The sequence below is a fragment of the Rhinopithecus roxellana genome, chromosome 12, assembly GCF_007565055.1.
Source record: "Rhinopithecus roxellana isolate Shanxi Qingling chromosome 12, ASM756505v1, whole genome shotgun sequence".
Lineage (NCBI taxonomy): Eukaryota > Metazoa > Chordata > Mammalia > Primates > Cercopithecidae > Rhinopithecus > Rhinopithecus roxellana.
In genome coordinates this window covers 90,151,306-90,175,479 of record NC_044560.1, presented here as the reverse complement: position 1 = coordinate 90,175,479, position 24,174 = coordinate 90,151,306, and the positions used below count along the sequence as shown (strand labels likewise).

The 24,174-nt window shown below is 49.6% G+C and overlaps 2 protein-coding genes across 2 annotated transcripts in view; both read right to left on the bottom strand.

Annotated features, from left to right (window-relative positions):
* Positions 1-2,536, bottom strand: part of LOC104675570 (microtubule-actin cross-linking factor 1) — a 392,257-nt gene extending 389,721 nt beyond the window's left edge. Inside the window, exon 1 of the mRNA XM_030942495.1 lies at positions 2,239-2,536. Coding sequence (XP_030798355.1) covers positions 2,239-2,332 — 94 coding nt within the window. The 5' untranslated portion in view covers positions 2,333-2,536. The remainder of the gene's footprint in view (positions 1-2,238) is intronic.
* A 2,580-nt stretch (positions 2,537-5,116) lies between these two features.
* LOC104653644 (microtubule-actin cross-linking factor 1-like) lies at positions 5,117-23,863 on the bottom strand. The gene is made up of 2 exons (XM_010352694.2): positions 23,644-23,863; positions 5,117-5,262 (listed from the first exon to the last, which is right to left on the bottom strand). The coding sequence occupies exons 1-2, from the start codon at positions 23,861-23,863 to the stop codon at positions 5,117-5,119; spliced, it is 366 nt and encodes a 121-aa protein (XP_010350996.1).
* Between the last annotated feature and the right edge of the window lie 311 nt (positions 23,864-24,174).

Below are 24,174 nucleotides of genomic sequence, written 5' to 3'. Positions count from 1 at the left end.
CAGCTCTGCTTCCCTCACACTCCAAATACATTACTGCCCTTCTCACCTTGGCCCTCGGGGCAGTTTAGGCAGCTGAAAATTTTAGCTCTCCTTCTGCATATAAAAATCCTGCTTCAGTCTGTAGAATGAATTAATAGCAGCAGAGAGAGATCCAAGTAATGTGGGGACCAGCCAATAAGGGTCTAGAACACCCCACCATCATCAGTATTTCCCCATCTCTTTCCAAAACCAATACTTGGCATGATCCTCACAAACTCCTTCCCCTGGTCACTCTATAGATTCCAGTTCACTCCTCTGCTTAGACAAACTGTTCTCCTATTAAGGTAGTACGGAGATTTCTAAGTCTGAAAAATGCAGGAATTCCATAAGCAAAGTAACAAAGGCCCGGATGCTAAGCCACTCTGACTTCCCAGTGAGAATGGTGCAGTGAGGGGAAGAGAGATTGTTCTGCACGGATCACAAGAGCAGACTGCACGACCACCTTATACAACTCGAGTTAATTTACTTTAGGCAACCATTTTTAACTCATTCCTCCCCTCAAGAAAGAGACCTGTATCTGGGAAGGATTAAGTTCCTATACACCTGATCAAGGTCCTTCAGAGGAAAGCCAAACTGAGTGAGACAGCTAAAAAAACTGAACAAAAGAGGTCTCTCCTGGAACAAGGCCTACTGCCCCCTTCTTTCCCAGCCTCATTTGCTAGGAGTCCAACTTCCTTTCCGCTGGAGGTCACCAGCACTACCATCCAGTGAGGTGCTGAGATTTCTTCACCTATTTTGGGCCTTAATTCTGCTCATTTGAAGCTGTCACAGCCCGAGACAGTCCTAACGTATCTCCTCTCTCTGAAGAGAGCAGTGTTACTCAAAAGCCTGCAAAGAAAACTTAATGGAACCATTCACTGAGCAGCATTTTTTCAATGAAGTACAGCAGCACAATCTAACCTCTTTGTGCTCTGAAATGAACCACATTTTTTAAAAGAAAGACCACAGGGGGTTGACAGAAAACTTGCTGCAGGCAGGAAAAGCTGGACAGTTTACAGGAGCTGATGCAGAGGGAACAAGTAGAAACCCTAGTAGGTCCTTTTTCGCATTTCATCTCTATTTTTTTTTTCCTGCTGCATTCCCAAGCAGAGTTCCAATGCCACAAGAAAAAAAAAGGGGGGGGGGGGCGCCTTACAGCTTCTTCATTAGTTTCCCTTCACTGGGTAGGTGCTGTAAACAAGTATACTGGGCTCAGTCATAGGGGCTGAAGTTTCCTCTCCTTCAGATAAAAAGAAACTAAGGGCCTAGTCACAAGGGCCCGAGCTAAATAAAATGGGGAAAACTGCTGCCTGTGTCGTTTCTGGGAAAATCCCCCCGTCTGTGGAAAGGATAACTGCCACCCAAAGCAAAATTCCAGAACCGGATGTTAAAGATCAAGGCAAGGGCCTCCCAAGGCCACGCATCCCTGGCTGCCACTCAGGGGCACCTACAGCAGTTAGGGAAATGCAGTTCACAGGCCCTCTGCCTGTCAAAACTTTCTTCCCATACACCCAAGGCGCAGATTAGGCATTAACTTGCAGAAGTGTCTCGCAAGAGAGCCTTCAGGGCTGAAATCCGAGCTCCAAGGCAAATCTTTATGTTGGAGGAAAAAAACAAATAGATCCCTGCCTCCAGCAGGCCCAGACCCCCGGGAAGATGGGGGTCGGGGAAGGCCTCGCCACCAAATCCTGCACACTCACCCACACCGCTGCCCACCCCACCCCGAAGACACCAAGGTGCTTCCCAACCTCGGCTTCCACGCGACTCATCCGAGACTCAGGGAGACAAAAGGGGGCGAAGGAGAGACTCTCCGCGGGCACACAGAGGTCCGAGCGCCTCTGGGGGGAAGCTCGCACCCAGAGCAGATCGGGTGGTTTCTCCCGCGCCCAACTCCTCCTCCTCCTGCTCCGCAGCAACTCCCCACGGCGGCCCGTCTCCGGGCCAGCGCCTTGTCTCGCCTCCTTCCAGCTGGGGCCGGATAATAGGGCAAATCATGTAACTGGCGCTCTGAGCGCGCCGACTGCCCCGGGAGCGGGTTCCGAAGGCTTATCTCAACTCTGTAAATAAACTGGCCCCGAGAAGCAGCAGCTCAGGGCCAAGCCCCGCGCGGTGGGTGCGACCCCGCCCGGCCGCCCCACCTGCAGCGGTCGAGCCGACCGGTACCGAAGGCCACGCCGCGCCGGCCCGCGGGCCTCAGCGCCGGCCAGTCCCCGGCCCTACCTTTGTAGCGCTCCAGCACATCCTCGTACGCCTGCACGAACTCCTTCTCCTGGCTGCGGTTGGCCGGCTGCTGACCCGGCACGTAGCCGGCCATGGCCGCCCGCACCGCGTTCTCCCCGAGCCCCGGGGGCTGCCGGTTCCAGGCCCGCGCGCTGAGGCGGCGGCGACGGCCCCAGCCTCGGCCCTTTGTGCGTCTCAGAGGCGGCGACGGCGCCCTCGCTCTCCGCCGTCCGCCCTGCCTCGCCCGGCCCGGCAGTCGCGCTTCGCTCCTGGGTCCGCTCGCACCCGGCCCGCTCGCGCTCCGCCGGTCCCGGCTAGCGTTTCCGCCTCCCCACCCCTCGGCTCCGCTCCTCCCTTAGCCCGCCCCGAAGCGGCGGCGGCGGCGGCGGGCGGCGGCAGCGGCTCCTCCTGTCAGGAGCGCCAGGCCCGGCCCGTTCCCCGCCCCCTCTCCCCGCCGCCTCCGGGGCCCGGCGAGTCCTCGGCCCCAGGCTGCGGCTGGCTGGGCCCGGGCTGCCCAAACGGGTCCCTCAGGGGCTGCCCACCCCAGCCCGGCCCGGACTGGGGCCCGAGCCGAGGGGCGCGAGAGGCCGGCCCACGCGGGAGTCCCGCTGGGTAGGAGGCCCCGCGCGTCAGAATGAAAGGCTAGGCCGGCCGAACGGCAGGGAGACCCGGGCCGGCTCCACAGGGCGGGCGGGAGCCCCAGTCAGCGCTGACCTACGCCGCCGGGAGCGGGACAAAGGAGGGAGCCCCCTGGCTGGATAGAAACCCAGCGGGGCCTGTGCGGCTGCTGGAGAAGGACCTGGAGAAACTGAAGGGAAAGCAGAGGGCAAAAGACCACAATGCCTCAGATCCCAGGGCTAGACGCGGTCAGAACCAGGACAAGGGCAAGATCCAGACAGGGCTGCAGTGTGGGGCCGGAGGACACTGAGCCCACAAAGAATCCCGGGAACAAAGGGTTTTCCAGAAACAGAAGAAGCTGAACGAGAAGTGACGGGGCAGATCCAGCACCATGAAGTAAACCAGGCCAAGGAGCCAGAACCTGAGAAATGACAACCCAAGGAGGCACGAAAACGGGATTCTGACTGCACCATGGGGTGAATAAGAGGAGAGACTGGGAGACATAAATCTGTGGGGGATAGACCCTCCAGGATTATTAAACTGTGACAGCCATCTGAACAGAGAGACAGAGATCAAAAGGGAGAAATGTGGGAACCTGAGACGGAACCAGGACTGTTAGGGAACAAAGAAAGGACTCTGGAGCATAGCTGGTCAGGGAAGAAAAGGGGAAGCCAATTATTCTTTGTCATCAGGGGAAAGGAAAGAGTAAAGAAAGGAAACTGGAAAATATGGGTAGGGATTTATTGGGCCCATTTTGAAGACAGAGCTCCCAACATCATTTGATCCAACATTCGGTTGTGTATCATTCAATCCCAATATTCATGGAGTGCGCTGCAGCCATGAGCAGTGAATGAAGAACTCTGGTCAATGTAGGTGACACGTTGTGCCCTCCACCCCCCATTCAGCCATTATCCTCCCCTGTTAACTTGATTTTTCAGGAGGTCTGGAGAGGTGGTTGTGGGTAAGAAGTTACACTGGCTGATCTCACAATAAGGGCAAATTAGCAAGTAAAAAAAGAATTCATGCAACACTGAGCAGCCAAAATTGGGACTTGGGCTTCCATTCCAGTTCCCATTCTCAAGAGTTTGAAGGAGAAACTTCTTAACCCCAGGCTAGGGAAGGTGTCTTTGTACCTTGTGAGTAGTGCCAAGTATTTTGGTCAATGCTCAGCACATTCATAACAAGAAAAAAAAAAAAAAAAGACGCTTTTCGCTAATAGGTGCACGCTGGTTGTTTCTACACCACACCCTGATCAGACATCAGGTGAGCAAGTCATTAATCATATCTTTTCCCATCAAGTTTTGCTGGCCTGCTCAAGTTGTGGGCATGAAGATCATGCAGGGAAGGGCCTGAAAGAGGACAGGGAGGATCCTTAGACAAATGCTCATTTCCTTCCAGTTTAATCCTCCGTGCTAAAAACAAACAAAAAGAACTAGTTATCAGTTTGGTGTCAGCTGCTAATGAGCTCAGTTTACAAAAAGAAGGGGAATAAGTTTGAAGTATATATATTTTTCGGTAAAAGGCTTTTAGTGGAAAAAGCAGGATGAGTTGCTGGTTGATGGCACAAGCACATTTTTCGTAAACAGCAGAGAATATAGAAATGCTAACTCTGGGGATCTTGACTGTGTCAGTGCTGAGTCATCTGCATTTCCCATATTATTTTATGCCAGCAGGGCTAAGAAGGCCCAGACAGAAATCACGCATACAAACACCTCCACACAGACATCTCACCCCCACACAGACATCTGCCTCCTTATGTCCATTACAGTACATAGAAAAGTCCCTCCATTCCCTCCTGGGGCTGCTACACGCGCCACTTTGTGAGCAGGTTCTTCAAGATGTGTCACTGATGCTTGCCAAAGGTGAAGAAAGAACAGGGGCAAAAAGGGGAAGAGTCTGCCGTGAGAATCAGAGAAGACCTGGGGGGGTTGCGGGGAGAAGGCAAGGAGTTGAGATTGCTTTTAAGAAACACAGAAATCAAAGAAGAAACTTCTGCTTTGGGTTGTGGCTAGAGGGCTTCTCTAAGACTCAAATTGCTTTCTTGACAAAATTTGCATTTAAATGCTCCCAGGAGATTTTGAAATAATGCATTCTTCTAATGAATGGAAAGCGGGGAAGTCCACATGTTTGGCTGATGTTCCTGTTTTATACAGAGAAAATTTTACAAGGCTAGAGGAACAAAGCCGGCTGACAGGGGGGATGGGAAGAAGGAAGTCTACGAAGGGGAGGTTTTTCGCTTCTTTCAAGCAACAGTCTAAATTTATAGCCAGACCACACAGTCGCAAAAGCTCTGAGCCTTTCTCCTTTTGGTCTTTGATTTTCTTTTGCTCCTGATGGGTGAGACTGCTGCTGCATTTCTAAGAAGGCTGCAATGGGGGAAGCAGAAGGATGTACTCGGAAGGGCATCTAGTGGAGGAGAAGAGTAATACAAGGAAATTAAAGCCCTTTATCCTTGGTGTTCTCCCAATTAAAGCCTCATCAAATGCCCCTATCCTTAAAGCCCTGCCACTTTCTATTGCTTTAGCACCTCAAATGTGTTATCTCGCCTCAAGGCCATCCAACTGGCTTTCCTCCCAGATTATAATCCTTCATCACTCTCCTTTGGCCTGGCTCACTCCTACCCATGCTTCTGCTGAAATTCCCCAGGGGGAAGCCTTCCTTGACCACCCCCCCCCCCTCCAATTAATAGGTCCTCCTCTACCCTTTGGTAATACTCATCACACTTGAAGTTATGGTACAGTGTCTTTCATCCTTACTAAATCATAAGCTCCCTGAGGGCTGGGACTGTTTGTCATCTAATTCACCACAGGGTCCTTACTACCTAGCAAATGATCTGGCACTGCACATATAGGGCACTCATTAACTATTTATTTTTCTTTTTTTGAGACAGAGTCTTGCTCTGTCACCCAGGCTGGAGTGCAGTAGCGCGATCTCGGCTCACTGCAACCTCCACCTCGCAGGTTTACACCATTCTCCTGCCTCAGCCTCCCGAGTAGCTGGGACTACAGGCGTCCGCCAACACGCCCAGCTAATTTTTGGTATTTTTAGTAGAGACGGAGTTTCACCGTGTTAGCCAGGATGGTCTCAATCTCCTGACCTCGTGAACTGCCCACCTCAGCCTCCCAAAGTGCTGGGATTACAGGCATGATCCACCGCGCCCAGACAACTATTTCTTTAATGCTGTGCATGGTGGCTCACACCTGTAATCCCAACACTTTGGGAGGCCGAGGCCAGAGGACTGCTTGAGCCCAGGAGTTCAGGACCAGCCTGGGCAACATGGCAAAGTTTGATCTCTAAAAAATACATACACACACACACACGTTTGTTTATTTATTTATTTTTGAGACAGAGTCTCGCTCTGTCACCCAGGCTGGAGTGCAATGGCGCGATCTTGGTTCACTGCAACCTCCACCTCCCAGGTTCAAGTGATTCTCCTGCCTCAGTCTCTCCAGTAGCTGGGATTACAGGCGCCCACCACCACGCCTGACTAATTTTTGTATTTTTAGTGGAGATGGGGTTTCACCTTGTTGGCCAGGCTAGTCTCGAACTTATAACCTCAGGTAATCCGCCCACCTCAGCCTCCCAAAGTGCTGGGATTACAGGTGTGAGCCACCACACCCGGTCAACTATTTCTTTAATGCTATGCATGGTGGCTCACACCTATAATCCCAACACTTTGGGAGGCCAAGGCAGGAGGATCACTTGAGCTCAGGAGTTCAAGATCAGCCTGGGTAACATGGCAAAACTCAGTCTCTAAAAATATACATATACATACATACACACACACACACACACACATTTGTATATTTAATTTTTTTTTTTTTTTTTTTTGAGACGGAGTCTCACTCTGGCACCCAGGCTGGAGTGCAATAGTGCGATCTCGGCTCACTGCAACCTCCACCTCCCGAGTTCAAGCGATTCTCCTGCCTCAGTCTCTCGAGTAGCGGGGATTATAGGCACCCGCCACCACGCCTGGGTAATTTTTGTATTTTTAGTAGAGATGGGGTTTCGCGTTGTTGGCCAGGCTAGTCTCGAACTCCTGACCTCAGGCAATCTGCCCGCCTCAGCCTCCCAAAGTTCTGGGATTACAGGCATGAGCCGCCGCACCCAGCTTAAATTTTTGATTAAATGCATGAATGAGTGAACCAGATGATCCTAAAATACTTGGCTGTCTGTGACTACTGACTGCTGGAAGGCTAGAGTATTTAGGGAGAGAGTATGTTTGTCTCACAGCATCCCTTATTCTAAGCCTGGAATTCCAAGTCTTCCATATTTAGACATCTATCTTCCTTTTCAGGCTGATTTGCTATGACACTCATGTGTATACCTCGTTTCCCTATAATCAAACTCTGAGGCTTTGCCTAGAATGTCCCATCCCCCAACTCCACCTACTGAAATCTACCTTGAAAGTTCACCCCAAATGACATGATTTTTTTTTTTCTATTTATTTATTTAGGGGCAGCATCTTACTCTGTCACCCAGGCTGGAGTGCGGTGGCACAATCTCGGCTCACTGACACCTCTGCCTCTTAGGCTCAAGCAATCCTCCTGCCTCAGCGCCCCCACCAACCAACCCACCAGCAACTAGGACTACAGGCAGGTGCCAACACCCCAGCTAATTTTTGTACTGTTTGTGGAGACAGGATTTCACCATGCTGTCCAGGCTGGTCTCGAACTCTTGGGCTCAAGTAGTCAGCCTGCCTCAACCTCCCAAAGTGCTGGGATTACAGGGGTGAGCCTCTGTACCCGGCTTTTTAAAAAAATTTTTTTATAGAGACAGGGTCTCACTGTGTTGGTCTTGAACTCCAGGTACATGTACTGTGGATGTCTGTATCGCTGCCTCCTTAACCTCCTACTTCATAGGTTCTTGACAGCAAAGACATCTACTTCATCTTTCTTCATCACTGGGCCTAACACAATACTTTGCACGTAGTAGATGTTCAATAAATACTTGCTGAAGGAATGGATGCCTCACTGAACTCATATGGGGGTCGAGGGAGGGAGCCAGATCTGATTCAAGACAGTTGAGAATCCAGCTCAATGTCCACTCACTGGTCAAGGGCTGAGGGCACTTCATGTGTAGGGAGGAAAGAGGAAAGTACAAAATTATTTCTCTTTCTGCTAGTGCTCCTTCCTCAACCTCTAGAAAGTTTATTCCCAGCTCTTCTTCGCCTTTGGTTCATGCTGCATTATTTTATGTGTTAACTGACGCTTTATAAAGAAATTCTTAGACCAGGCATGGTGGCTCATGCCTGTAATCCCAGCACTTTGGGAGGCCAGGGCGGGCAGATCACCTGAGGTTAGGAGTTCGACGCCAGCCTGACCAATATGGTGAAACCCCATCTCTACCAAAAATACAAAAAATTAGCTAGGCGTGGTGGCGGGCACCTGTAATCCCAGCTACTTGGGAAGCTGAGGCAGGAGAACCACTTGAACCCGGGAGGCAGAGGTTGCAGTGAGCCGAGATCTTGCCATTGCACTCCAGCCTGGGCAACAAGAGCAAAACTCCATCTCAAAAAAAAAAAAAAAGAAAGAAAGAAAAGAAAGAAAGAAAGAAAAGAAAAGAAATTCTTTGCTAGTAGTGATTGAGTGATTGTGTGTGTGCACACACATGCACATATTCTTTCCATTCCTCCTTGCAAGGGTAGCTGCTGTGCCTTTTTTTTTTTTTTTGAGACGGAGTCTTGCTCTGCCACCCAGGCTGGAGTGCAGTGGCCGGCTCTCAGCTCACTGCAAGCTCCGCCTCCCGGGTTCACGCCATTCTCCTGTCTCAGTCTCCCGAGTAGCTGGGACTACAGGCGCCCGCCTCGTCACCCGGCTAGTTTTTTGTATTTTTTAGTAGAGACGGGGTTTCACCGTATTAGCCAGGATGGTCTCGATCTCCTGACCTCATGATCCGCCCGTCTCGGCCTCCCAAAGTGCTGGGATTACAGGCTTGAGCCACGGCGCCCGGCCTGCTGTGCCTTTTATATTCCCCAATAGTAGCTGATGCCAGGCACCGAAGGGGCAGCCCCAAACATTATCCTTTGACCAGCTTTTGGAAGAAAATTACCTAGTTCTAGTCTCAGAAGTGAAGCTCCACCAGCCTCTTGAGCACCAGCCAAAGCTCCCTTTCTGCCCAGCTCCTTGAAACCCTTTCTAAGCTTTGCCTCAAGTTCCCAAATCCTCTCTGGGGTAAGAAGCCTTTGCCTGCTCTCATGCTGCCCTCTTCTGTTCAGAAAGTGCAACATCTCAATTTAAGAGGCCTGGAGGGTGCCAGCCACCCAGGAAGACAAGATCCCTGCCACCAGCAGCTCATCACTATAGCAACCCTCAAAATGGTTACTCAGCCATCTGGTTTACCATAGCAACTGGCCAAGTCGCTCCACCTCAGCCTCTCCCTAGGCCTCTCCCGTGGCTTGTCAGAGTCAATTCCAAAGAATCTCCCATGCTTCCTGGGGGAAATGAGCAGAGGCTGGACCCCTGACAGGCAGCTATCCCAAAGGGGCATGGAAGGCCTCACCGCACCGGCTTCCCGAGGCACAGTGGAGATAATGGGTGTTAAGGCACTCTGTGAACCTTGAAGTGCTACACAGATGTTAGCTGTTATTAAACTACTGTTCCTTGTAATGGGAGAGGCAGTGGGTTGCCCTAGGCAGAGCTAGCACCATTCCAAGCGTGGCCCCTTACTGGCTGGGAGACTTTGAGCAAGTTACCGAACTCTCTGGGTTTCTGCTTCCTCTGCTATAGCACATCTGCCTCCTAAAGTTGTTTTGAGGATTAGGTCAAATACATCATGTAAGATGCTGAGCACCAAGGCTGTCATTCGGAACCTAACAATAGCAGTTATAAAAGATATTGGCCCCTCTGCTGTCTCCCAGCTTCTTTGTCAGTAAAACTGTTTTTATCTTCACTCTTGAAGGAATCAGGCTAATGTGAGCCCTGCTGAACCACACCCAAGCTCCCTTCCTGCTCTGAGGCAGGACAGGGTCTTAACCTGTGTGGGTCCTCTGAGGGAGTCTATACTCTTTGGGGAATTGGGAGGTTCCCCAAACTGTGAGGTGTGGCTTTTGTTTTATCTATGAAACTTCCCTTCACTTGAAACCACAGCTCCCCATCCAACACCACCTCAGGGTAGAAACCTCTAAAGGGGCACTAACAGGCAGCCTGGAAAGAGCACAAATCACTGAGGCCGGGAGAGGCCCTTAAGAGTGGTGACCACTGCTCTCAGTTGAGATCAGAGTCACGTGAAGCAGTTCACCAGCATCAGGGCAGTCCTGGGGCACAGGCCCCTATGACAAAAACGGAACTCATTCCCTTGATGAATTTTTTTTTTTTTTTTTTTTTTTTTTTTTGAGACAGGGTTTCGCTTTGTCACCCAGCAGGCTGGAGTGCAGTGGCATGAACATGGCTCACTGCTGCCTCAACCTCCTGGGCTCAAGTGATCTTCTAGCCTCAGTCCCCCAAATAGCTTGTACTACAGGTGCACACCACCGCTCCCAGCTAATTTTTGTATTTTTGTATTTTTTGTAGAGATGGGGTTTCGCCATGTAATCCAGGCTGATGTTGAACCCCTGAGCTCAAGTGATCCACCCACCTTGGCCTCCTAAAGTTCTGAGGTTAGAGGCATGAGCCACTGTGCCATCCTCCCACGATGATGTTAAGGACCTCAGTCCTATTGCAACTCAACTTCAGTGTGTCAAGATTGAATCCTTGAAACTCATTTTTGGGATATTTTGTTTAATTATACTGGCAGAACAGAACCAGATAGACTCTAGCCTACCTCTGTGTGTTCTGCGAGCAGAGCCTGAACCTCAAGCTGGAAGGACCAGAGGATCAGCCAAGCAACACTAGGAGGGACACACTGCCCCTGGAGCCTGAACATCTGGGTGTTAGAATCCCTCATGAAGGCTGGATGCAGTGGCATGAGCCTGTGTGGGATTACATCATGCCTGCTGGGATTACATCATGCCTGTAATCCCAGCACTTTGGGAGGCCGAGGTGGGCGGATCACAAGGTCAGGAGATCGAGACCATCCTGGCTGACTCGGTAAAACCCCGTCTCTACTAAAAATACAAAAAATTAGCCGGGCGTGGTGGTGGGCGCCTGTGGTCCCAGCTACTCGGGAGGCTGAGGCAGGAGAATGACATGAACTCGGGAGGCGGAGCTTGCAGTGAGCCGAGATCGCACCACTGCACTCCAGCCTGGGCGACAGAGCAAGACTCCGTCTCAAAAAAAAAAAAAAAGAATGCCTCATGAAGAGGCCGGGCACGGTGGTTCATTCCTGTAATCCCAGCACTGTGGGAGGCTGAGGTGGGCAGATCATCTGAGGTCAGGAGTTCAAGACCAGCCTGGCCAACATGGTGAAACCCCATATCTATTACAAATACAAAAATTAGCTGGGCGTGGTGGCGGGTACCTGTAATCCCAGCTACTCGGGAGGCTGAGGCAGGAGAATTACTTGAACTCGAGAGGCAGAGGTTGCAGTGAGCCAAGATCACACCACTGCACTCCAGCCTGAGTGACAGAGCAAGAGTCTATCTCGGAAAAAAAAAAAAAGAATCCCTCATGAAGACTCTGGGCAGTAGGTCAGGTGGCAGTGGTTCCAGTCCTCAGACATGGATTCTGAAGCAGATAAACTGTTATATTTACTAATAGAGGAAAGGTAGTGTAATATAACGGTTAAAAAGTGAGGGAAGTGAAGGAGTTTGAAGTTGCAGTGAGCTATAATTGTGCCACTGCACTGCAGCCTGGGCAACACAGCAAGACTCTGTCTCAAAAACAAAAACTGAGGAAGGTAAATGTGATTACTGGAACTTTCTGATTTTTTTTTTTTTTTTTTTTTTTTGAGACAGAGTCTTGCTCTGTCACCCAGCGTGGAGTGCAGTGGCACAATCTCGACTCAATGCAACCTCTGCCTCCCGGTTCAAGTGATTCTCCTGCCTCAGCCTCCCGAGTAGCTGGGATTACAGGTGTGAGTCACCACACCCAGCTACTGGAAACTTCTTATACATAACTGGGGAGGGAGAAGTGGGGTTGTAATATATGAGTTTTTTGTCCACAGTTCCTGGCTCATAACTTCTATAGCGCCCTTGTCATAGTTTTCTGCTATAATGTTGAGGCACTGTAGACCTCAGAAGCAAAGCAAGTCTTAGAAAACAATCTTTCTGACCTTCTGCCCTCCTTTCACCTGTTTCTTTTTTTTTTTTTTTTTTTTTTTTTTGAGACGGAGTCTCGCTCTGTCGCCCAGGCTGGAGTGCAATGGAGTGGCCGGATCTCAGCTCACTGCAAGCTCCACCTCCCGGGTTTATGCCATTCTCCTGCCTCAGCCTCCCGAGTAGCTGGGACTACAGGCGCCCGCCACCTCGCCTGGCTAGTTTTTTGTATTTTTTTAGTAGAGACGGGGTTTCACCATGTTAGCCAGGATGGTCTCGATCTCCTGACCTCGTGATTTGCCCGCCTCAGCCTCCCAAAGTGCTGGGATTACAGGCTTGAGCCACCGCGCCCGGCTCACCTGTTTCTTTTTCCTCCCAAAGCAGGACTCAATCTTCCCTGCAATTTTTTTTTTTTTTTTTTAGACAGGGTCTCACTGTGTCGCTCAGGCTGGATGATGGTCACGGGTCACTGCAGCCTCAATCTCCCTGGCTCAAATGATCCTCCCACCTCAGCTTCCTGAGTGGCTGGGACCACAGGTATGTGCCACTACCCCTGGCTTATTTTTTGATTCTCTGTAGAGACAAGGTCTCACTATGTTGCTTATGCTGGAGTGTAGTGGTACAATCATAGCTCACTGCAGCAGTGACCTCCAGGGCTCAAGGGATCCTCCCATCTCAGCCTCCCGATTAGCTAGGACTACAGGCATGCACCACCACACCTGACTAATTTTTGTGTGTGTGTGGAGATGGTGGTCTCACTATGTTGCCCAGGCTGGTCTTGAACTTTTGGCGTCAAGTGATCCTCCTTCCTCGGCCTCCCAAAGTGCTGGGATTATATGTGTGAGCCACCACTCTCAGGCTTCCCCGACAATTTTTTTTTTTTTTTTTCCTGAGACAGAGTCTCACTCTGTTGCCAGACTGGAGTGCAGTGGTGTGATCTCAGCTCACTGCAACCTCCTCCTCCTGGGTTCAAGTGATTCTCCTGCCTCAGCCTCCTGAGTAGCTGGGACTACAGGTGCATACCACCAAGCCCAGCTAATTTTTTTGTATTTTTGGTAGAGACAAGGTTTCACCATGTTGGCCAAGTTGGTCTCGATCTCTTGACCTCGTGATCTGCCCACCTCAGCCTCCCAAAGTACTGGGATTACAGTCATGATCCATGGCGCCCGGCTGCCTTCCCCCACATTTCTGACTAATCATGAGGCCCCTATTTCAGGAGTCTTGCCCCATATCCTGGGGGAAGGAATGCTGCACAGAAAATCCAAGAAAAATCTGAACAGCCAGGCTTTGCTGGGTTTCCACACTGTTAGTGTTAGACCATACCCTTTTTACCCAATCACATTTCTACATGGTTGTCAATCATGCCTACCCAAGGAAGTCTCCATGAAAGGCCTAAGATTCAGGGAGCTTCCAGGATAACTGAACTCGTGAAGATTCGTGAAGGGTGGCATACAAGGGAGGGCATGGAAGCTCCACATTCCTTCTTCCATACCTTGCCCTCGCCCTCTGCATCTCTTCACCTGTATCCTCTGTGTGTTTTCTGGTTTCTGTTTTGTTTGTTTTGAGATCCAGTCTCACTCTGTAGCCCAGGCTAGAGTACAGTGCACAAGCTCAGCTCACTGCAGCCTCGACCTCCCAGCCTCAAGCAATCCTCCCACCTCAGCATCCGAGTAGTTGGTACTACAGGTGCACACCACCATGCCTGGCTAATTTCTTTCTTTCCTTCTCTCTCTCTTTTTTTTGAGACAAAATTTCACTCTTCTTACCCAGGCTGAAGTGCAATGGCGCACTTCATCTCAGTTCACCACAACCTCCACTTCCCGGGTTCAAGCGATTCTCCTGCCTGGCTAACTTCGTTTTATTTTTTGTATAGACAGGGTCTCACTGTATTACCCAGGCTGGTCTCGAACTCCTGGCTTCAAGCGATCCTCCCACCTTGGCCTCTCAAAATGCTGAGATTACAGGTATGAATCACTGCACCCAGCCAGCACCCCATTTATAGCCAGTCAGTCAGAAGCACAGGTAAAAACAATTTGGGTCTTGTGATTGGCATTAGAAGTGGAGTGGGGTGGGCTAGGCACAGTGGCTCATGCCTGTAATCCCAGCACTTTGGGAGGCCGAGGCAGGTGGATCACCTGAGGTCAGGAGTTTGAGACCAGCCTGGCCAACATGGTGAAACCCCGCCTCCACTACAAATACAAAAATTAGCTGGGCATGGTGGCACACACCTGTAATCCCAGCTACTCAGGAGGCTGAGACAGGAGAACCCAGGAGGCAGAGGTTGCAGTGAGCCAAGATCACACTACTGCACTCCAGCCTGGGCAAATGAGCAAGACTCTGTCTCAAAAAAAAGAAAAGAAAAGAAAAGAAAGAATCCCTCAGCCGGGCGCAGTGGCTCACACCTGTAATCCCAGCACTTTGGGCGGCCAAGGTGGGTGGATCACAAGGTCAAGAGATTAAGACCATCCTGGCCAACAAGGTGAAACCCCATCTCTACTAAAAATACAAAAATTAGCCAGGCGTGGTGGCGCGTGCCTGTAGTCCCAGCTACTCAGGAGGCTGAGGCAGGAGAATCACTTGAACCCGGGAGGCAGAGGTTGCAATGAGCTGAGATCACGCCACTGCACTCCAGCTTGGTGACAGAGCGAGACTCCGTCTCAAAAAAAAAAAAAAAAAAAAAAAAAATAGCCAGGCATGGTGGCACGCACATGTAATTCCAGCTACTTGGAAGGCTGAGGTAGGAGAATCGCTTGAACCCAGGAGGCGGAGGTTGCAGTGAGCAGAGATTGCGCCATTGCACTCCAGCCTGGGCAACAAGAGCAAGACACCGTCTCCCCCGCCAAAAAAAGTAGTGGAGTGGAGGAATGTCTTGGAGACTGAACCCTCAAACTGTGAACTCTGATGCTATTTCCAGATAGACAGTGTCATAATTAAACTGGGGACACCCCGCTGGTGTCCACTGCAGAACTATTGTTTAACTTGCTGGCGGGGAGAAATCCCCTCATATATTGGGGTCACAGAAGTCTTCTGTGTTGATTGTTGAGTAAGAGAATAGAAAAACAGGAACTGGGCCGGGCGCAGTGGCTCAAGCCTGTAATCCCAGCACTTTGGGAGGCCGAGACGGGTGGATCACGAGGTCAGGAGATCGAGACCATCCTGGCTAACACGGTAAAACCCTGTCTCTACTAAAAATACAAAAAACTAGCCGGGCGAGGTGGCAGGCGCCTGTAGTCCCAGCTACTCGGGAGGCTGAGGCAGGAGAATGGTGTGAACCTGTGAGGCGGAACTTGCAGTGAGCTGAGATCCGGCCACTGCACTCCAGCCTGGGCGACAGAGTGAGACTCCGTCTCCAAAAAAAAAAACAGGAACTGGCCGGGCGCGGTGACTCACCCTGTAATCCCAGCACTTTGGGAGGCCCAGGTGGGCAGATCACGAGGTCAGGAGTATAAGACCAGCCTGGCCAAGATGGTAAAACCCCGTCTCTACTAAAAAATACAAAATAATTAGCCGGGCATGGTGTCGGGTGCCTGTAATCCCAGTTACTTGGGGAGCTGAGGCAGAGAATCACTTGAACCCGGGAGGCGGAGGTTGCAGTGAACTGAGATGGTGCCACAGCACTCCAGCCTGGGCAACAGAGTGAGACTCCGTCTCAAAAAAAAGAAAAGAAAGAAAAAGAAACAACAGGAACTGTGTTTTTTCCACTGACAGGAGCGTATGAATGAAATAAAATTGGCCATGAAGTGACCATTCTTGTTTCTGCGTGATGGGAGTTCATTGTACTAGTCTCACTACTTTAGCATGTTTGAAATATCCTGAAAAGTGCCAGGGCTTTGGAGTTAGGCAGACCCGAAATTCAGCACTTGAATAACTCCAAAGGGCATATTGTACATGTTGAGGGCCAGGGGGCGCCATGCACATTAAGTAATGCTGAATCCCAGCTCCATTATTTGGTCAATGTATAACCTCAGAAAAGTTCCTTAACATTTCTGTTGAGAATAGCAACTACTTCCCAGGGTTCTATGAGGATTAAATGATGTATGTAAAATGCCGGGCACACATCTAGGACTCTACACAGTGACTTTACCAGCTATCATTCACCGGAGGATTCCAGCTGGGACCAGCTCTCAGGCGCTCCTAAACTGAGTCCGGAGACTCCCCAAACCACCCTCTAGATTCTTTAGTTCCTAATTCTCACCAGCTCTTCTCTCTTCATTTTCCTTCTTTCCTTCCTACTAAAGCCAAAGAAAGGAGAGCAAGAATAGATGCAAACCACCGGGAAGTGCCCTGTCTCTTCAGGTTGTCCTGGCTAATTCGTATTTCTTTTCCCAGCTCCAGAAGAAATGCTATCATTGCTCTAAGCCAGGGAGGGGCAGGAGTAGAAGTCCCTTCCCTTCCAGAACTTCCTCAGAACTCTTTGGACTTGCACCGTAGCTCAGCTCATGCCGCATTCTAACTGTCTTCATAGGCAGAAGCTGGGCTCTGAAGTGCAGTCTGAGCCTAGAACAAAGTAGCCCTAGGGATATTTGTTAAATAAGCAAGTGTGTAATCAGTGAATAAGCAAGGGGATAAATCAGCACATTCATGAATCTATGAACAAATGTATGAGTGAATTAATGATACTAATGAAAAGAGCCAATATGTATCAAGGGCAGCCGGGTACAGTGGCTGTAATCCGAGCACTTTGGGAGGCCAAGCCGGGCGGATCACGAGGTCAAGACATCAAGACCATCCTGGCCAACATGGTGAAACCCATCTCTACTAAAAATACAAAAATTATCTGGGCGTGGTGGTGCGCACCTGTAGTCCCAGCTACTCCAGAGGCTAAGGCAGGAGAATCGCTTGAACTTGGGAGGTGGAGGCTTCAGTGAGCCAAGATCGCGCCACTGCACTCCAGTCTGGCGACAAAGCGAGACTCTGTCTCAAAAAAAAAGTATTAAGGGCTGACTATATAGCAGGTACTGGGCCAAGCATCCTACTCCCAGCTACCTCATTTAATCTACTGTGCAAGTCTCTGAGGTAGTGCTCTTGCTCCCCCATTTTAACAGTAAGAAACTAAGGCTCAATGAGGTTACTAACATCCCAGGGTCACCCAGTTAGTAAGTGAGCAATGGAAACTAGGACTCCAGCTGACTCCCAAAGCCAGTCCTTTGCATGAATGAATGGAAGAGTGAGCACATGAGGAAATGTGTGAATAAGCCGGGGAGGGCATCCCTGGAGACATGCACTGAGGCCCCAGGCAGAATCCTCCCCTGACCACAAGGCAAAGCCTGATATCTTCTGGGGTAGGGGTGAGGCACAGCTTAGGACAAAAGCTTCAGCCCATAATCATCACCCTTCAAGTTATAGGGACTTCAGACCTTCCCTGTAGCAGCATCCCACATCCAGGCAGAGATTCCAGCAAGGAGCACCCATTCTGCTCCTACAGGAAAGCCAAGACAGAAGAAGAGGCTGGCAGGCTTCTAACTGACAGGTGGCAACAGGCAGTGGCAGGGCCAAATCATGGCAGGCCCTAGCCACAGCAACCAGAAAGAGGAGGCCAGCCAGCATCCATATAACATTTTAGTGATGATGGATCTGTTCACAGACCTTTCCTCAAGGGCAGTATTGCTGAAATAAAGAACAAGTGCAGTCCTAGATCTTGCTGCAGTGTCAGCTACTCTGGTGGCATCTAACCCCTGAGCCCATGAGACTGAGAAATGATGGCCTTCCACAGTCCCCAAAGTAACCAGTCCTTCCTCTGCATTCCTACCTTCAGCATACCCATAACAAACAGAAAGGCATGAGCCAAACTGCCATTCCATACCTTTCTCTATGTCACCTAGGAAGCCACTAGAAAAGCATGATGGCGTTAAGACGACATTACACCTTGCAATCCAGAAACCACCTTCCCTCACCATCTGGGGTCCCACAGGGGCCCTGCATCTCAGAGAAAGGACAGATTGGCTGTCTTTTCTGCTGCCTGCACAGAATTCTGCCCACGTGGTCATGTTCCAGCCCACAGCTAATGTGACCCAGATTTACTTTCAAAGAGCTGGAGCTGAGCTGGTGGTGTGTAGCTACAATTCATTCTGCCCCACTTTCAGGGCACTCTCCTCTGCTCATCTCTCCTGCTACTGAAACCAAGCTCCAGGACAGGGCCAGAGACTCTGAGGACACCGCCAGGAGGAAAAAGAGAAGCTGGGAAGGAGGAGGAGCCTTCCTGGATACAAAACTCGAAGAGCCTCAGGGCAAGGAAGGTTGCCAGCTCAGGAGTAAGGATTCCCAATTAGATTGTCTTTAGGGTTCCATTTCCCATCCCTGCATTCCCTTCTTCCCACTCACAGCTTGGCCAGAATAAGCCACTTCCATCTGCTCCCTGACAAAGACCTAAAGAACAAAAGAAGGGGACAGAAATAAGAGGCTTGGGCCCCTTCTTTGCTGGCCTGGGAAACTGCTGGCCCACTGAGTCTCCACTGCCTCATCTGGCTGCCAGGGAGGTTACAAGGAATGACACTGCTAAGTGCAGTAACAGGCCATGTGAACCTGTGTTTTTCCAGCACATTCTGATTCTCATTCATCTCCCTTTTACACCCTTTATCACCATCTCCCTTTTACAGATACGGAAACTGAGGATTCAAGAAGCAAAGTCATTTGCCTAAGTCTTGTGACTCCAGATTCAGTTGTCTCCACAGTGCCTGGCACGTGGCAGGAGCTTACTCCATTTTTTTATTGAATGAATGAATGAGCAGAGAGGTGCCTGTGAGATGTCTTCTCAGAGCTCCCAACCTGGAGGAGAGACACATGGGTCCAGAGGAGTAAGCTCCAGCTTTTGACCAGGTAGTGCTCTCATGACTCTCTGTCCCGGGGCAAAAAGGGTAAGATGGGACTCCTGACTACAGAGAGCTCCAGAGCTGGTGAGAGAAATGAACATGGGAACAATGAACGTGAATATAAAGCCAACTGAAACAAGGGCTGTGCAGAGAGACAACTGCCATCTGACTAGAAGGCCACAATGGAGCAGATGTTGGGAATGATCATTTCAGCAGCATTTGCTGATACTCCCAGGAATGAATCCCATAGATGCTTTCTACTGGCACATAGCTTAATCCCTTTTTTAGTTGAATGAATGAATAAATGAACAACCAGAGAGGGGTCCAATCCTTAGCTCTGGGTCACTGCACTCCCCTTTTTCACAACACATATGGGGATATAATTATTTTTTCCCTTCTAACTACTCAAAAAAAAAAAAAAAAAAATAGAGACAGGGTCTCCTAGGCTGGTCTTGAACTCCTTAGCTCTAGCGATTCTCCTGCCTCGGCCTCCCAAAATGCTGGGATTACAGGTATGAGACACTGCACCCGGCCTTTTTCCCTTCTATCCTCTCCACTAGACTGAGTTCCATGCAGAAGGGACCACATCTTCAGTCATCTTTGAATATCAATGCCAAGGACAGGGAGGGTCCTGATTATGTGATGTTAGACAAATGAATACCTCACTGATGGGTAGATGGTGGAACCTTCCTGCGCCCTACTGTGCCCTAGCCCAAACATGAGCCCTTCTTCAAGATGTGTTACTGCCATCTGCAGGAAACTTGTAATAATAAATGTACACATCTGCAATGACAACAAATGTGATGTGAATCACACCCCCAAGGTTGTGCAGTGTACAGCCATGTGACACCCTGTCTTGTACCCTGTTCTCAACATACTCCTCACAGGTCCCAAGGGATACATCATTTCTTCCTCTCTTTGTTTCTACCCTTTGGGGTTGTACTCCTTGCTAGACTAAGCTCCCTAGCGCCCCACTTTCTTGTTGCTCCCCACCATTAAGTAAGAATATTTCTACTGCTCTTCACTAAAGACAGAAAGCCAGAGGGGAAGAGGCAAATTTTCTAAGATCTTTGTCTCTCTCCTTTCCTGTTTCTATAGACCAGGATCCTGAGACCTTTCCCGGAAGTGACCAAGTCTCTCAGATGAGTGTGGAGATTTAGACTGTCAACTACAGAAGATTCAGACTGGCCTGGTTGCCAGGTATTGCCTAAGGAAATAGAAATAACAACGTACAGGGACGTGTGCAGTGGCTCACTCCTGTAATCCCAGCACTTTGGGAGGCTGAGGCAAGCAGATCACCTGAGGTCAGGAGTTCAAGACTAGCCTGACCAACATGGTGAAACCCCATTCTACTAAAAATACGAAAATTAGCTGGGCATGGTGGCACACGCCTGTAATCCCTGCTACTTGGGAGGCTGAGGCAGGAGAATTGCTTGAACCCGGGAGATAAAGGTTGCGGCGAGTTGAGATCGCGCCACTGCACTCCAGCCTGGGTGGCAGAGTGAGACTCTGTCTCAATAAAAAGAAAGAGCATGTACTTGGAGTTAGAAGATCTGTGTTTACCAGTCCTGTGTAACTATAGGCAAGTCCCTTAAACCCTCTGAGCCTCGGATGCTAACATATGTCCTGCCTAACAGAGTTATTTTGAAATCTCTGTGTAAACCATAAAGCTGATAAACAGAAACAAGACACTTTCATTAGTGACTCTTGTTACATTTGAATGTGGCTGGGCTTAGGGAGTGGAGAATATGGCTGGCAAAGAAGAAGGAGAAACAAATGGAGGGAAAGAATGAGAATAGGAAGATGGGAGGAAGAACAAGGTTCAGCACCCTAAAACCTGTTTGAAATCAGCAGGTTTCTCAGCCCCAACATCCCTCTCTATTCTGACATGTGTGACCACCAGGCTTGCCCCAACGGGCCTCTCAAGCAAGGGCGAGGCCCTAAGACCAGCTCAGGACACGGAGTGGGCCAGGGAAAGGGAAGCTGTCTATTTGGTAAGAGTGATTCAGACACCCCCACTTGGCTTCATAAGCAAGATCCAGGGGGAGGAGAAAATTGCACAGGCCACAGCTGGCTTCCAGTGTAAGACTGATTTCATTTCCTCCCACAATTAAAGTTCTGCTTCAGAGAGCTTCAGAGCATCCGGGGTCTCCCAGACATGCCCCTCCTGCACCTCCTGTGAAGGAGTTCCTGCAGAGTTAAGGCTGCCTTTTCCATTACTCTGGTGGAGCCCCCACAGCATTCTAAAATCACATGAAGATTTCAGCAAGACCCTAAAGTCGCAGTCCCGCCTCGTCTCTGCTGCTTCTCTCCTCTCCTGCTAAAGAAACACGCCCAACTGCAGTGCACAAGTTATTTTTAACCATGGCAGTCTCCCCATTTTCAGCCTCACTGGCCCAGCCCCCTCCTCAAAAGAGGCATTCAGCAGTGTCAGGATGCAAAGGAGATCAGCATCTACGCCAGAAACACAGCACAGCGCAGCACCTGCCATCCCTTTGCTCAGTTGACCCAGCAGGGTCCTTAGGAGCCTTGCCTGTGTAAAATTAAGCCTCCTTGAGTCCACTCCACTTCTATTCTGGACTCCAAATCTGAAGCAGCAGGCAAATCATCCCGTGGGCCTCCTCAGAGAAGACTGGAAGTGGAAATCATCACAAAGCGATCTAAGTATGCATGAGTGATGAGTGATGGAGGCAGAGCGTATAAAGAAGGAAGAATGAGACAGCCCACTCTGTCTTCAGGAGAAAGAGGTTTACGAGTCTTCAGGGCCCTGAGTTATGGCCCTTCAAGACTGGGGACAAGTAAAGCCCTTCCTGCACCCTAGGGACAGCTCTAAAATTCTGTTACTGGCTGATGCTGCAGGCCCAAAGGTTTTGAGAAGGACTTCCTCCAAGGACTCCTCGTTGCCCACTAGAAAGAGCTCAAACTCTCCCTCCTGCGTTCCAGGCCCCACTGCTGTCTCCTCACTTGGAGCTCACTCCCTCTAAAGTCCTTTCCTGATTACCTGAGCCCACATAAGCCTTTCTCTAACTTTCTGTTACAGCTCAGTGCCTGTTTCTGGATCACAATCTGTCACATCACATAATATCCTCAAAACACTCATTCAGCATTCATTCAGTCATTCAATACCAGTCGATCTCTAGCATGCACAAGGCCCTGTGCAGCCCTCAGGGACTCAAAACATAAGACACGTCCCAAATTGCTCACTGTTCTAAGGGAGTGATGGGCACCCTGTGGGTTAACTGCTACATTGAACAAGGGAACATGGAGGAGAGAAAAGTATGACTGTTAGAGCGGAGGAGGAAGCTTTGGATACCACTAGGGGCATTAAGGACAGAGGAGGCGGCACCTAAAAGAGGAGGAGGGTTTACCAGCATCTTGCAGAGAAGAAAATTAAAGCTTGGTGGTTTCATCCTGCAAGATGCATCCCTTTGGGGGGCAAGTTACAGTGTACTGTGGCAGGGAAATTGGGGGTAGATGTGGTGGCAGGTGAAGCTGAGGAGGTAAGTAATTTTGATTGGTCTTTATGCTGAAGCCTTTATTCCGCAGGAAATTCGGAGCCAAAGGTGGTTTTTAAGCAGCTGAGTAATATAATTAGGTTTGTATTTTATTTTATTTTTTATTGTATTTTTAATGAAGTGTTGTACAGGCAAAACTTCATTTCATAAAATAGAGTATGTGTTATTGAGGTTTGTATTTTAGAAAAATAATACTCTATTAGTCATGTGGAGGATAGTGGCAAGACTAAGAGAGGAAGAGCTATTAAATGCTCATTGGAAGGTCCAGGTGAGAAATGACACAGTGGAGGGGGTGGCTGTATTATGTGAGGGACACAAAGAAGGTAGCAGTACAGGCCTTGGTGATGGCTTGAAAGCGGGTGATGTCACTGAATTAGCTGCAGGCACTGTTCTATCTTCCTATCTGTACTGTAGCACCAACACCCTGCTGAGATGCTGAGCACACTTCGGGGAGGCAGCTGTGGATGCCTTCAGTGGAAGCATCTCCTTTATTGAGCCAAAAAACTGTGCTAAGGGCTTTCCACACATTATCTCATCTCACCTTCAAGGCATCCCTGCACAGTGGGCATTCTTAAGACAAGGAGATAGAATAAGGGACTTGCCCAGAGTCACACAGTTGGTCAGTGGCAGGGCCACAATCCAGCACCCTACCCTCTCTGATTCCAAAGCTTACACTCATAACTACTGCACTGCACTGCTGCTTGGCAAACAGCTGGGCACATCCCACCACAGGAGGTAGCCCCAGCCTTCACACTGTGTTAAAGGTCAGCACGTACACCACTTTTGAAAGGCAATACAAGTAAAACTGTGGTCTCCAAGGATTTCATTATAAGGAAATAACAAAAGTCAAATCATTCTTAACCATGTTCTCAGCAGCATCGTCTAATATAGTCAAAAAGTGAAAAAAGAGTAGGATTTAGAAAATCATGAAATAGTAGACAGTTTTTAGAAATGGTAACTATAAAGTCTAAAGTGCAATATGGAAAATCTTTTTAATATAAGAGTAACTGAAAAGAGTCAGATGCAGAATGGTACCTAAGCCATGAAGGCAACTGCATAGAAAATATAATTGAATGGAGACAAAGACAGGGAAGAAGGTGCAGAAATGAAAACAGGTCTCATGTGAGCACAGAGGTGGCAGATTTTCCTCTTTGGGGTTTCTCGTTAATGTTATTTCAACATCTTTCGAAGAATAATAATAACAAATCAGATTATGGCTGCTTTGTCAGAAACCCTGGTGAGGACCCCTCGGCTCCCCACACGGCTGCTGCACCCTGGCCCATTCCTCCCTCACACCCACAGCATCCAGCCTGCTGGGGTCCTCTCTTACCAGCGACTCTAACCACAGCACGCTCTGCAGGGTCCAGCACCGAATCCTGGCTTTTCCGCTTTTTCTGCTCATGCAGTGGCAGGTTCCAGGGCAAGGTGTCCCCTGGGGGACAGGGAGACAGGCTTCCTGACCGCTCGCTCCTGTAAGATCGCTCACTCCGACAAGACCGCTCACTCCGACATGACCGCTCACTGAGCGTCTCTTCATCTGAGGAAGACATGGCCCAGGTGGGGGCTGCCGCAGGAGGGCCTGGGAGCCCAGGGAGAAGTGATCTGAAGGAGAAAGGGTTGAATGTGAGCAGACAAAAGGGATCCCATAAGGAACACTGGGACTTGGGAAGCAGAGGTTCTAGTCCTGCCTATCTGTACCTCAGTTTCTTCACCTGGAAAATGGGATGAAGATAATACATCCCAAAACTAATTCACGAGGTTTGGGGGATATTATATGTGATGATGTCTATAAATCTTAAAACATCATGTAAAAGTTAGCTCCTATTCCTAGGAACTATTATTATCGCTATTTGGCACATTT

Excerpts from the sequence above, each read along its gene's own strand:
- LOC104653644 (XM_010352694.2), bottom strand. The coding sequence starts at position 23,863 with ATGTCTTCCTCAGATGAAGAGACGCTCAGTGAGCGGTCATGTCGGAGT. Across the intron at positions 5,263-23,643 it reads TGCTGTGGTTAGAGTCGCTG|ATGCCCTTCCGAGTACATCC; the intron begins GTAAGAGAGGAC and ends CTCCTCCACTAG.